This window comes from Danio rerio, chromosome 19 (assembly GCF_049306965.1).
Source record: "Danio rerio strain Tuebingen ecotype United States chromosome 19, GRCz12tu, whole genome shotgun sequence".
In the NCBI taxonomy this organism is placed as follows: Eukaryota; Metazoa; Chordata; class Actinopteri; order Cypriniformes; family Danionidae; genus Danio; species Danio rerio.
Genome location: NC_133194.1, coordinates 40,766,718 through 40,780,679, shown reverse-complemented (window position 1 = coordinate 40,780,679; position 13,962 = coordinate 40,766,718). Strand labels below are relative to the sequence as shown.

The 13,962-nt window shown below is 36.8% G+C and overlaps 1 protein-coding gene across 18 annotated transcripts in view; it reads right to left on the bottom strand.

Moving 5' to 3' along the window:
* phf14 (PHD finger protein 14) overlaps positions 1–13,962 on the bottom strand; it is a 160,011-nt gene that overhangs the window by 143,181 nt on the left and 2,868 nt on the right. For all 18 annotated transcript variants that reach the window (XR_012394576.1, XR_012394575.1, XR_012394577.1 and 15 more), the window contains 3 exons: positions 13,692–13,802; positions 9,136–9,824; positions 7,824–7,965 (listed from right to left, as the gene is read on the bottom strand). Coding sequence is in view for 15 of the 18 variants with exons in the window: in XM_073930829.1 (XP_073786930.1) it covers positions 7,824–7,965; positions 9,136–9,824; positions 13,692–13,802 (942 nt within the window). In the remaining 3 variants the exon portion in view is untranslated. The remainder of the gene's footprint in view (positions 1–7,823; positions 7,966–9,135; positions 9,825–13,691; positions 13,803–13,962) is intronic.

The following is a 13,962-nucleotide window of genomic DNA, read 5'->3' as shown; positions in this document are numbered from 1 at the left end:
ACGATCTGCTGCAGCTCAAACTGTGCATCAGAATGAGGAAGAAAGGTGATTTAAGTGACTTTGAACAGAGCATGGTTGTTAGTGCTAGATGGGCTGATCTGAGCATTTTAGAAACTGCTGATCTACTGGGATTTTTCTCACTCAACCATTTTGAGGGTTTGCAGAGAATGGTCTGAAAAAAAAAATTGAGTGAGCCGCAGTTCTGGAGGCACAAACTGTCTGGTCTGATGAGTCTAGATTTCTGCTGCGACATTCGGATGGTAGGATCTGAATTTTGCATCAACAACACGAAAGCATGGATCCATCCTGCCTTCTATCAACAGTTCAGGCTGGTGGTGGTGGTTTAACAGTGTGGGATATTTTCCAATCACATGGCAGCAGCTCAATGCATTTAGGCATGTAGACATGGTCAAGACAATCTGTTGCAGCCCATTGTCAACGCTACAGCCTACTATTGCTGAGTATTGTTGTTGACCATGCCCATCCCTTTATGATCACAGTGTACTTATCCTCTGAGGGCTACTTCCAGCAAGATATTGTGCCATGTCATAAAGTGAGAATCATCTCAGACTGGTTTCTTGAATATGACAATGATATCCAATCGAGCACCTTTGGGATGTGGTAGAACGAGAGATTCACATCATGGATGTGCAGCTGACAAATCTGCAGCAACTGTGTAGCCAAGGATTATTTCCAGTATCTTGTTGAATCTATGCCACAAACGATTAAGGCAGTTCTGAAGGTAAAAGGGGGTCCAACCAAGTACTAGTAAGGTGTACCTAATAAAGTGGCCGGTCAGTGTAATTATATAAAGCTAAATAATGAATGATTCAATGATTCACTCAGAACAACATCCCGACTCATTACTGGAAGAAAGAAAATTTTTGAATGAATCTCTTGTACAAATGATTAGATTTTTTACAGCATCACATTATTTACAATAGGTGGTCTATTACTGCTATCGCTACATTAGCTATCGCTTTTTATATCCAAAGTGTAATCTTATCTCAGAACTTCTGTATTAACTTGTACACTGTATTAAACAGTGATTTAATATAACATGACCAGTTCATTAAGCAATGAAACATTATTTCTTTATACTATATTTTTAATATTCTTGCAAAAACATTTTTTTTAGATCAATACAGTGACAGTAGCATTGAGTAGAGAAATAGTAAGAAAAGGAAGAACTCAAACAGCTCAGATTCTGCACTCCTCTATAGGCCTCAGCGCATTTTATACATTTTATTTCACTCATTAAGAGGAAAGCAAGATACTTTGTGTGTCTATGAATTTGTGCGGCTCCATGAGCTGACACTGCAACACTGCTTTTGGCACAGTAAAGCACTACTGGATGCTTCAAGGTTGGCCCTCTGATTCAGTGGCGCTAGGTTATGAAGTAGCTTGTTTCAGTGAACTGACACTAAAGGGGGAGGAATGTGTGTGTATATATGTGTGTGTGTCTGGACCAGATCCCTTACTGCTGTTGTATGTGTTCCATCTAACCATGCAGGAAGGCAGAGCAAATGACTGATTTAGCCATTTTCTTACTCTCAGACAGAATGAGTTTGAGAGTCCAGCTTATTTGACGTAGATAACATTGCTGACTGCTCTGGCTAAATAATGACCCAATAAGATCAAAAATGACTTTTTTTACTTGAAAAATTACTAATTGCTTTATAGAAAAGTTGTTTTGAGAATAAAAAATAAAATGTTGGCGCCAATGTAGTGGCAAGTGCGTCTACACATGGTACTCCGGTGTTCACATCACAGCGACCCGAGTTTAATTCAAAGTTCGAGATCCATTGCCGATCCATCCTCTCTCTGTTCTCCATGGTTTTTCTATACTCTCTACTGTTCTACCAAAAAATATATAAATAAAATAAAATAAAATAAAATAAACACAAAACAAAAAGTCTAGGCACCATTAGCCACAAAATCATTCATTAAGTTTCTTTTTTCGGCTTAGTCTCTTTATTATTGTGGGGTCGACACAGCAGAATGAACCGCCAACTTATCCAGCATGTTTTACGAAGTGGATGCCCTTCTAGCTGCAACTCATTACTGGGAAACACCCATACACTCTCATTCACACACATACAGTATGGACAATTTTAGCTTACCCAAGTCACCTTTACCGCATGTCTTTTACCTGTGAAATTATTATTATTAATAAATTATGCAGCAGTGAATAAATCAAAATTCATAGTAAAAATATTTTTTTCTTTTCCCCTTTATCAGAAATATCAGAATAAATTTTAAAGTATCATGAGACAGAAAACTAAAACAACTGTGCATGTTTGGTATGAAGCATTGACTAAAGAATGATTTTAATAATTGCCATAATATTTTCCTCAACCTGCCTTAAGAAAAAAAAAAATCATTAACTTTTTCTTGTTTTATACTCTCTAAGTTTAATCAGTTTAGGATTAACCGCAATGGTCAGAGATCCATTAGGAAAGTCATTAAAATCCAAATGCATACCCAACAGCTCTATTAAAAAAAATAAATAAATGAAAAATAAATGGGAGAAACTGAATGTGTTTTAGAAAACTGCATATATTCTTCATTATAAATTCCTCTCTGCTGTATGCTGAGATGAAAGGATGAACAGTCACATGTTCTGAAGGTTGTAATTAACTAATGCGTCCTCGGCAGATAAAATCTGATAAGCAAGCGGGTAAGTAAGTAGTCATTTAACAGGTGCTTTTAAGCAAAGTAACTGACAAGAAATCAAGGTCACAAAAGTGAGCACTGTTCCTCAGGGGGCTTGAACCAGCAATCTTTTAATTTACTTTGGGAAAGAAAAAAGCAACTTTTGGCACTATGCCACACCACACACACAAAACAATAAATGTGCACACAGCATATACTTTCTAAGTATATATTTCTTAAATGATTACTATTCCTGTTAAATTGAATGATTTATTCTTTTTTGACCTCGTTATTTTAAAGTGGTGGTCCAGGGTGTATTTTTAAGGCTTGGTTGTTGGTGAAAGGGGGGATTCTTCCAAATCGAAGATGAGGCAGTAGAGCGAAATCATTCTACTTATTGCACCCCTTATCAATCAGGGCTGCGTTTCTGAAAACCATCGATAGCCAACTAAGGTCGCAAGTTGTTGCTAATTTGTTGATTTGGTGTTTCCAAAATCCATCGTTCAAATGAACATTCGCAAACTTGTACGATTGCAACTACACCTCTAGAGTTGTATTTAGAAGCATAGTTCCTGGTTGAGTTCTATTGTCATTCTTATTGAGTTCTACATCATTCTTTTCCCAAACGATGCATCATACTATGATAGTTCAGCCGCAAGTTATGTCGTTGTTTGGGAAACGCACCCCTGATTGGGTAATTGCTAATTACAGATGAGAGACCAGCCACGATAAATCATATCATGTGCTCCTCTCGAAATTAGTTTGTAAAACTTAACTTATGAATTAGCTCAGCAGGCAGAGCGGAGATGGATTTGGGTGACTGTTCAACACATTTTTCCACATGTGCATTTACACTATTAGAGCAATCCTGTCGAATGTGTTTTTACCTCTGAATTTGGTCAAAAGTAGACAAGCTCAAAAGATGTCCCACCCTTTTTGCACCTGTACTTGTTGTCTTGTAATCGGATTGACGGAAATGCATATTAATACCAGGTGTGAGAAAAAAGACTTAAAATCTTACATGTACATTGTTTTTAAAGATGATTTATCGACAGTTTTGTGCAACAAACTAAATTAACCTTCATATATATTCCAGCTCTTTTTTCCAGTGTACTGAACTACCTGCGAGGCTTCAGCGAATCAACAGGACATCAGCACAAAAACAAGCAGTAAATAAATAATTAAAGAAATAAATCAGTGAGTAATTGAAAATTAGTGGTGACACATTGATCCAGCCTGCCCGACTGGTGTTAAGCGGGCCTGTCTGAATGAGACGGCCGCCGCTAAAAGACGGTTTAAAGCGTAATTGATTTTTGTTTCCAACGAGTCCGAATCACAATGAGCTAATAATGTGGGATGATGAAGATCACTCTCCTTTCTGTGTTTATTCTCCTCACGCTTGCTTGACAATGCAGTCCAGTGTACAGACACACAGTGAAGTCGAGTTTCCCAATAAAAAGAGTATTGTTATTTAACCAACTAAAGAAAAACTGCCTAAAATGTAGGTGTTCTTCTTCACTTTAATAATACTACTGTGTCTTTTTATTCTGAACTATAATAACATCACAGCGCTTTATCAGAAACTTTTTATTGATCATTTCTTCCGCAATTGACTGTAACAACAAATGTAGAAGCCTTGTCAAATTGACAAGCAACACCTGAATGTGTTCAAAAGAATTAAAAACGCCAAAATGGGACGAATTTATACCGCATTTTAAAAGTGAAACCACCTCATGTCCACTGTTTATAAGTCCAGGATCTATTACAAGACGGTCTCTTCTTTACATTTACGTTATAACCCATTTAGCTCTGCGTTCTGGTCTGTTATTGCATATTGACTTCAATTCAATATATTCTAATGATTGTATTTATTTATTCTATTTAATAGATTTTTTTTTTGTTTTTAAAAAAATTGGAAGACGTGGTTTGATTTGTGTGTATGCCTATAGTGTACAAACAGTTGGTGGTTTGGATAATTATTAAGACTTAGAAAAAAGTAAAATAAATAAAAAACATGCATTTGTCTACCAAATTTTCCTTTTGCTATTTTAATATCTCATCGTTAGCTACTCTTTCAACAAAGAACAATATAATGGCTTGTTTCCACTGACTGGTACAGTACGGTACGGTTTAGGTCGATACGGGTCACCTTTATCAGCTTGCGTTTCCACAATGAAGGGTACCCCTTTGGTGGGCGTGGTGTATGACAGAAAGTTTTAGTCGCATCATTCTCGCTCGAGGAAATGTCTACAATAAAGCTGTATGGGTCGCTCACATATCATATGAAAAGCACTTCTCACAAAACAGATGCTTTACACACATAAATACTTGTGTATAAATGTTTATAACTAACGAACATGATTTGATTATGACTGCAGATCAATGACATTGTGAAATAGCCTACTGTAACATCTGCAATTATATAAAATAAATAAATAAATGAACATATATGAACATATATATGTTACCAACTACAGAAAAACTACTCACAGCATACATTTCATCCTAGGTTCAAAACAACACAAAAAATAGCCCACAGTCTGTGAAACCCTCTTATCTGTGTCTGTAATCTTCAGCAACTAGGGATGGGAAGATTAACCGATATGTATCGATACGCGGTCATGCGCGTGCACGATGCGAGTGCATCGGTTGAGCAGCAGAGGATGAATGAAATTTTGGAAGCAAATCGAGATGCATCGGTTTTTGCGAGATGCATCGATTTTTCCGAGATACAGCTTATATTTTTAATATAGAATGTATTTTTTATTTATTAACAAGTGTTGTCAACCTGTTTTTGGCGCATAATTTAATCGACCTACATAAAGTAAGCCTTAGCAACGGATTTGCGGATGTGCACACACTACAACTCAGTGTATCAGGTGTGCGGATGAAGCTAGTGGAGCGCCCTCAGAAAGCGCGAGAAGCAAAACAAACATTTTATTCCCCACTGAGTTTTAAATCTAAAGTATGGCAAGCAACATTATGGATTTAAGGATGGACGACATGACAGGACAGATGCAATTTGCAAAATGTGCCGCGCATCTGTAAAATACGCGGGCAGTACGACTAATCTGATATCTCACTTGAAGCGGCGCCACGGTGTTGTTGTGAAAGCATCTTCCAGTGTTTCTGCATCCCCGGCTTTCGCACTGCTTCAACCAGCTCCAAAAGTGGTGAGAAAAGCATTGCAAGTTGTTTCCATGCGCAACAGTTCTGCTCGCTCTACGCCAATAACGAATGCTATTGCATTGTTCATCTGCAAAGATATTCAGCCTAGTGTCACGGAGAACGAAGGTTTTAAACACCTCCTCCTGTTAATTTTTATTTAATTATAATAATAATAATATTAATAATAATAATGATAAAAATAATTGGGTGTCACGGTGGCACAGTGGGTAGTTTGACCACCTCACAGCAAGAAGATTGCTGGTTTGTTATATTTTTATTAACCTGTTGTTTACAGTGACAGTGATGTTTCAACGCAGCATAACACTGCTAGTTCACGACCTTAAGTTTTGAATAATCAGTGGCAAAATATATCTTTGTAAAACTTGTTTTCATAGTTGAAAAGTTAAATCACAATTCTTGTTGTGCAATGCTAAATTTATTTATGTTGAAAGAGTGCAAATATATATATATTTTTTAATATATAATATATATATAAATAAATAATATGTATATATATAAATAATATGTGCTATATGTTCTAAAATGGCCCTCTACTGTAAACTGACACTCTGGCTCTGAGAGAAGAGCCAGTTTGTAAAAAAAGTCTTGGTTTTGCTTGGTTAATAAATAATCAAACTCATTCAATGGCACAGCATCCTCTTTCACATCATCTCATAAACTTGATTTAATTAGTTAGTGCTGAATTATCGCATCGTATCGTGATATGGGTGTGAATCGTATCGTGTTGCATCGCAATATGTCACAAATGTATCGCTAATATATCGGATCGTATTCTTTGTATCGAGATGCGTATCGGATCGGCATTATAGCTTAGATGCCCAACCCTATCAGCAACACATGTAGCCTCTGTTAGAGAGGAATTCCATCATTCTGAGTTCATAATAGTCCAAAAGGTGATAATAAAAATTAAAACAAGGTAGTTTGTTCACGTTAGCTTAAGAAATAACGTGCTCCTTTTATCCCGGCTTCTCCTTTTTTCGCGCTTCACTCTCGCGTCAGTGTCTGACAGGATCAGGTTTCACAAGCACAGTAATAATCAAGCGCATGTTATTATCATCAGCTCAAGAAGTTTGTTATTTCAGATATAGACGTGTGGCGAGCACAAGCAAGAAAGCGAAAACGCTCACGTTTCAGACTAAAACAACGAGGCACAGGGTAGATTCTGCTCTACTTTGTGGCCGTTCATCAAGACGAAAACAAGGTTTGTTTGAGCCCAGATCGACCATGGCTTGTTATTATATGTATATGTAATTTCGCTGTAATCTTTCGGCTGTGTGTATTTTAAACATGGTGGGTTTTTTGTTTTCATTCTGGCTTGTTGCGCAAGCGACTGACGTATCTCTGTAAACCAATAGCGTTCAGCGGAGCGTCTACCTCCGCCTTTTGGTACCATTTCTTGTGTTTGGTACCCTTTCGAAAGGGTTGCCGAAAAAGTGGCAAGGTTAGGTTTGGTATGCCTTTTGACAAGGGCCATAAAAGCATACCAAACCGAACTGTACCGTAACACTCAGTGGAAACGGGCCATAGGAATGATAATTATAATGATGATAATAACAGGGAGGGAAAACCCCTGTGTTTGAATTATAATTTGCTCAAAAACTGCTTAATAAAGTTTTAATAAAGCCTTTAACTCTCAAGTAACCATTTATAGGAAAATACCGGATATATATTGTATACAGTCATTCCTCCTAAAAATACCGAGATATGATTTATTGCCCATATTGCCAGCCCTAATCATTTGATATTAAAACAATTGCTGAAATATTTTACTCATATTTCTTATTTGTTATGTCTACACATCTTTATGTACCTACATATTAGCTTAAAAAGGCTTGTGTCAAAGGCCAGGCTCTGCTCAGAAAACAGTTAGTGAATATTAAAATATATTCCAAAACTTTTTTTGGAAACTTTGTACAAACATTTGAGATCAATATTTGAGCTGAGGTTTTGGTGGCAGGCGGCGGAGTTTGGGATTTTACCTTCATGCACAGTCACGCCACAGTTGTCACACTGGATGATCTCATCCGCATCTTCGCTGTTGTCTCCCAGACACACACAGCAGATAAGGATGTGCTCCATCCGCTGGGAGCTCCAGGTCTGAGGCCGCTCCAACAGAGAGTCCTGTGGAAGCAATGGATAACTTAACAATCCAGCTCCAGTTAGCGGTGTTATAGCTGATAAAACGACTAGTGTTCTCTACTAAAGTCAGAATATCTTCCTCTAACAAAATTGAAAACAAGGTCTTACACCCGTGTGGGAGGAAAAAAAAGTAAAGCCACTCAAAAGCTTCAGCTCTAATTCCACCTCTGAGATTGGAAGATTAGCCAATCCTATAAACTGAAGTTCTTAGATAAGCCCATTCACAAGGATTGCTCTTTTGTATGAACAATCTGATGGTTTGCGAGCCAATGGCTGGATTATCTGATTGCCTGTGTATTGCTAAATGCACAATTATGCAATTGCATTTGAGACTTCAAGTCGGTTCCTTTTTATGCAGCTAAACTTTTGGACATATTTAAAGTGGGTAAATCTACTGACTATTTGATGTGCTTCACATTCCTATCAGTTGTCAGAAAATACTGAGCACAGACTTCTTTATGACCAGATTATTTAAAAATTTAAACTGAATGACATTTTGAAGTTCTTTTGAAGTTCAAACATAAGGAATAAGTATGGAGAATCATCTACAAGTTAAATATACCCAAATAAAACTAGTTAACCCTAAACTGCCTAGTTAACATAATGAATCTAGTTAAGCCTTTAATGTCACTTTAAGATGTATAGAAGTGTCTTGAAAAACATATAGTCAAATATTATTTATTGTCATCATGACAAAGTTAAAAGAAATCAGCTTATAGAAATGAGTTTTAAAAACTAATATGTTTAGAAATGTGTTGAAAAATCTTCTCTCCATTAAAAATAAATTGGGGACAAAATAAACAGGGGGGCTAATAATTCTAACTTTAACTGTATATATATATATAAATATATAAATATATATATATATATATATATATATATATATATATATATATATATATATATATATATTTTTTTTTTTTTTTTTTTTTTTTTTTTCCTCTCCAAAAATTGTCCGCAAATTTCTGGGAATTACCACCACAATATCAATAATTTTTATTGCAAAAACAATCCCAAAAAAACTAGGGGCCCTGTTCAATACACCCTTGCTAAATAAACATCCAATTTACCCAATTTTTTTCAGCAACTATTTTTTTATTTTATTTGAAAAACACTTTCAAAAATTGTTTCAACTTTAGTATAACATCTTACCTCATTGCCCTTCCCATGAGATGTGCTGTGGCTGTCATTGGTTTCCTCCTCGTCAAACGCCCCTGTGTTTTTCCCTGCTTTCTTTTTTGGTTTCTTCCCTTCTTCCTCACTATCACTGCTACTGCTCTCGTCATCATTACCTTCATCATCATCATCATCATCATCGTCATTATCATCCTCATTGTCCTCTTCATCACTACCACCATCATCATCATCATCATCCTCTTCGCCACTCCCTTCTTTCTCCTTTCCAGATGATGCCTTGCCTTTTTTTTTTCCCTGCGTAGGCCTCCAGTCATTGTCATCCTCGCTGTCGTAATCATCCATTTCGTTCAGCTCTTCCATCGTAGTGAAGTCCAGCATGGGTCGGTTGCGCCGTAGGTTCCATTTTTTGGGCTCTGCTGAGTTTTCCTCTGTCGTAGCACTACCATTCGGTTCCATATCAGAGGATTTTTCTCCCTTTTTGCGACTCCTAGAGCTTCCTCCTGTTTCTTTGCTGCTGGTCTCCTCTGAAAACGACTCTTTGACTTTCTCTTCTTCATCATCTTCTTGATTCAAGTCTTTGGTCTCTAGGTCGTCTATGCCCTCTTCATCAGCAGAGGCAGCAGCAGCATCAGAGTCGCTCTCTGAGCCCGCGGCGCTCTCTTTTGAGCCCTCTTCATCACTGCCATTGCCAGTGCCCTCTGAACCTGGCACACAAGAATGAGAAATAAACTAAACAGTGTATTTTTGTGTGTTTCAAACTAAATATAAGACACTTCAAATGTGTTGCAAACAAGAAGCTTGTCAATAGGCACGGGCCGGTATAAGATTCTGATTGTGTGATAACCTTTGATAAATAATATCCAAAAATAATAAATGTTTGCTGAATTGTGGGCTGACCAGTAGTTTTTTTTTATGTGCCTGCTCCTTTGCTGCAGGAGATACTGTTGCATATATATWWTATATATATATATATATATATATATATATATATATATATATATATATATATATAAATAGTCTTTGACAACATGAAGAAAAAAAAAGTGTACATATACTGAACGGTATGACAAAAATTCGTTAGTTTTAAATTCATGAATTTTCCAAACCATTGTATTCACCTTATTCTCCACAGACAAGTGGGCGCTGCCATTTGAATCTTTTTGGCTTGAGACTTCCGGTCTCATTCACTTACATTCATTTTTTGACGTTAAAAACTGCTCATTACGCTGCTTGATGTTGCAATTTTATATTTTCTTATTATATTATTCTACTTTGTCTGTATAGTCATGCAAACATTTGTTTGTAGAGCAAGCAGTTTGACCATTTTCTGCCGTATATTATTCCTAGTCATTTCTCCCATAGGCGACTGAATCGGAAGTTCTAAGACAATCGCAAAAACAGGCGCACTTCCGCATTTTAGAATAAGGTCAATACCTTAAAGCAGGGGTTTTCCAACTGTGAGGAGCTAGCACCTATTAAGGGGGGTGCGAGACATTGAGGCGTGCACTTCAGTAAATTATGATGACGATTTTTATGCATTCACTAGAGAGAATAATATGATTAACATTAGCTCCACAGCTAACTTCAGGCACCTGTAGAGTTAATGTGTTCCAATAAAACATATACAAATAAAGTGGACCGAGTTCTTTTTAAAATTAAAGACGGTGAATGAATACAAGTCAAGGGGTGTGTGTGTGTGTGTGTGTGTGTGTGTGTGTGTGTGTGTGTGTGTGTGTGTGTGTGTGTGTGTGTGTGTGTGTGGTCCTTTACTGACAACCGCGTGCGGATCTTGTCACAAAATGCGGCGTAAAGTCCTACATGACGGTAATAGTTTGATTGCGGTATTTACTTCAATAATGCCACTAATATAGACATACTCAACGTCTTAATTCTTTTTCTGTTTAGTTCAGTTAAGACTTTAGTCGGAATAAGGTCATCAAAAATCTCTGTTTACATGGTAGACTCTTAATCAAAGTATGGTTTTAATCAAAATAAAATTGTATTAAAGTATTGGTATCCATGTAAACATACTCAATGTTCGACTCAACCACACCATCAGGGCTCTGCAAACTTGGCTTTGCGAAGCAGCATTTTCTGAATGTACATACATCAAAAGCAAGTAGGCAATGGCTAGGGCCGGACAGACTCTGTGGACATATTATTATACAGCTGAGAATTTATTTCACAATAATGTTAATGAAATTAATTTAAAAACTAAATAAATATAAATGTACACATATACATGTAAATACATTAGCTCAATGATGGGCTAAAAATCAGCAGATTTTTGCAATCGCAGATTCTGAGTGGGCCTAACTATGGCTCATGCTTATTGACAGTGGAAGATGATTTACGGTTAGTCGTGTCAGATATCCGACCACAGCATGTTGTCCTCACAGAAAAAAGCTTAGCTATTACACTGAATCAGGTAAGCTCTAAATTTTTTTTTAAATTTAACTAATTTTACGCACTTTAAACGCAGCAAGTAATATGTGAATGATATTTGCGCATGCATTATAATTTTGGCTTGAGGGAGGGTTGCCTGGGGGCCCGAGTGAAATTGGACAAACTTAAAAGGAACGTGTGGTCTAAAAGTTTAAAAACCCCTGCCTTAAATATCCCCTATCATGGGTTTTTAAATGATGACCTTCCATGCAGTGTGTAACACAGCTCTAGGTTAAGTGAAATATCCAGCTAAGGCTTAAATCTGAAAGTGCACCGTGTTTACAAATATTGATTAATTCATAAAAGAGATGACTTATAGTTTATCGAATGAATCGCCGCTGTAACGAATCTTTAGCCATGGTGTTACGTCAATATGGAATTTAAGCCCGCCCATTTGCTGTGCGAGCAGACCCAGGAAAATTGAAACCCCCGGCCCTGCCCACAAACACTGTAAAAAAATTTTTTTTAAAAAGAGGAAGACAAACACTGTATCAGATCCCGGTTAAATCATGTCATGAAGATGCTGTGCTCTGAAATATGAGGGAAAGTTAGTGTTATTTTCCTTACCCAAAGATAAACTGTGATAAGTAAGAGGTTGAAGTTTATTTTTTTTAAAATACCTCAGCATTATAGCCCCAGCCTTGTGCTGTGTTCTGTCATTTTTCGGACGAGTGCTTCAGCAATCTAATCACTTACAATGGGGTATTCATGGGTCGTTTGGTGTGTGAGACTTTGTCAGAGCTTGACAGGAACTTTACAGTACACAGTTCATGGATTTGTTTCGTCCTCCATTTCACAAGTGTAAGTAAGTGCCATTAAAATGATTGCCTCCTTGTTTTCTCTAGCTTGCAAATTATGTATTTAATTGTGTTTTGTTACTTGTAACTGCTTGTACTGCATCTGGTTAACTGTTTATATTCATATATATCGCGTCTAAAGCCAAATTGAAAACGTGACACGTGCTCGACGCTGAATGCAGTCGACCAATAGCAACAGACTGGGTAATCGGACCAATTAGCATCGCGCTAAGGAGGGGTTTCGAAACAAACGAATCTCTGAACGAATCATATGGGACTCATTGGGATAATTAGGTGAAAATAAATGCATATTATAAGACAATGAAAGTAATTTTTGAATTGCATGCATATCAGACTGTTGTTGGAAACCCCCAAAACCAAAATATGACCCTTTTTAATGCATAATAGGGGCTCTTTAAAATCGGTCATCGCCCCATGCCAACCTGTCATTTGATTTTTTATTTGTAACAAATTTGCAACAATTAAAAAAAAAAATCACATTGTCATTATGGGGTATTGTGTCTAGAATTTTGAGTAAATAAATGCATTTAATCCATTTTGGAATAAGGCTGTAACATAAAAAAAGTAGAAAGAATGAAGCGCTATGAATACTTTCTGGATACACTCTATGTAGGTCCAATATGACCCAAATAAAGAGTCATGGTATATGAAGGGCCAGGCGTTTACTATGTATTTAAAACCTACCATGAACCACGAGTCTAGTTAGTAATTAATATATTGCAACATTCTCTTACAGCCCATGACAATGATAAATCGTCCAATTAGACTAGTGTGACACTGCATTTTTATTTCTCGCTAGAAATTTCAACATGCGGCAAAACTTTCAAACCCAAAAGGGTCAAAGTGTTAGAATTTCATTATCAGGTCGCAGATATTTCTGCACTATAGTTGACAGCAGCCTGATGGGGAAAGCTTTGCGTTAACCTCCAGTCTGTCATGGTGATATGGAGCCATTGCATATGTGACTTCAGTGTTAGTAATGCATTGCAGGAGGTCGAATCTACACGCAGGTGAGAAAAAAAAACAGTGACGCATGTGGTGATGAAGGTCTCATCTCCACCTCAGCAGCTGCTTTCATGACAGGTGAGAAAACCCAAGAAGAGACCCACGTCTAAAAGGGCTAACGGTAGTATAAATAAATATGTAGCCATCAGTCAAATTTTGAACATTTTACATTTATAAGACTTGCCACTACTGCTTGTAGTCATTTTTATATTTAATTGATCCACTAATTTGTTTTTGCTTTTTTACTGTATACAAAACACTTAAATCAATGTTTTATGAAGGGGTTTTATTATTATTATTTACCTGATGATTCTCCAACTTTAAAATCACTGTCATCTGAGCTGTCATAGTCCAGAGCATCCAGCAGAGAGTCAGCCAAAGGCTTCACCTGCCGCCGCTTCGACCCCCGATCCACTAATAAAGAAATAACAGTTCACATTGAAATATACATTTCTTTTAGATAACAGATTGCAGCATAAAATATTTACATAACTAAAATTCACACCATTACATTTAAATCTGCTGCCAATTTGCCAATTTAAAGTGCTAGCAATTTGAAATAATAATAATAATA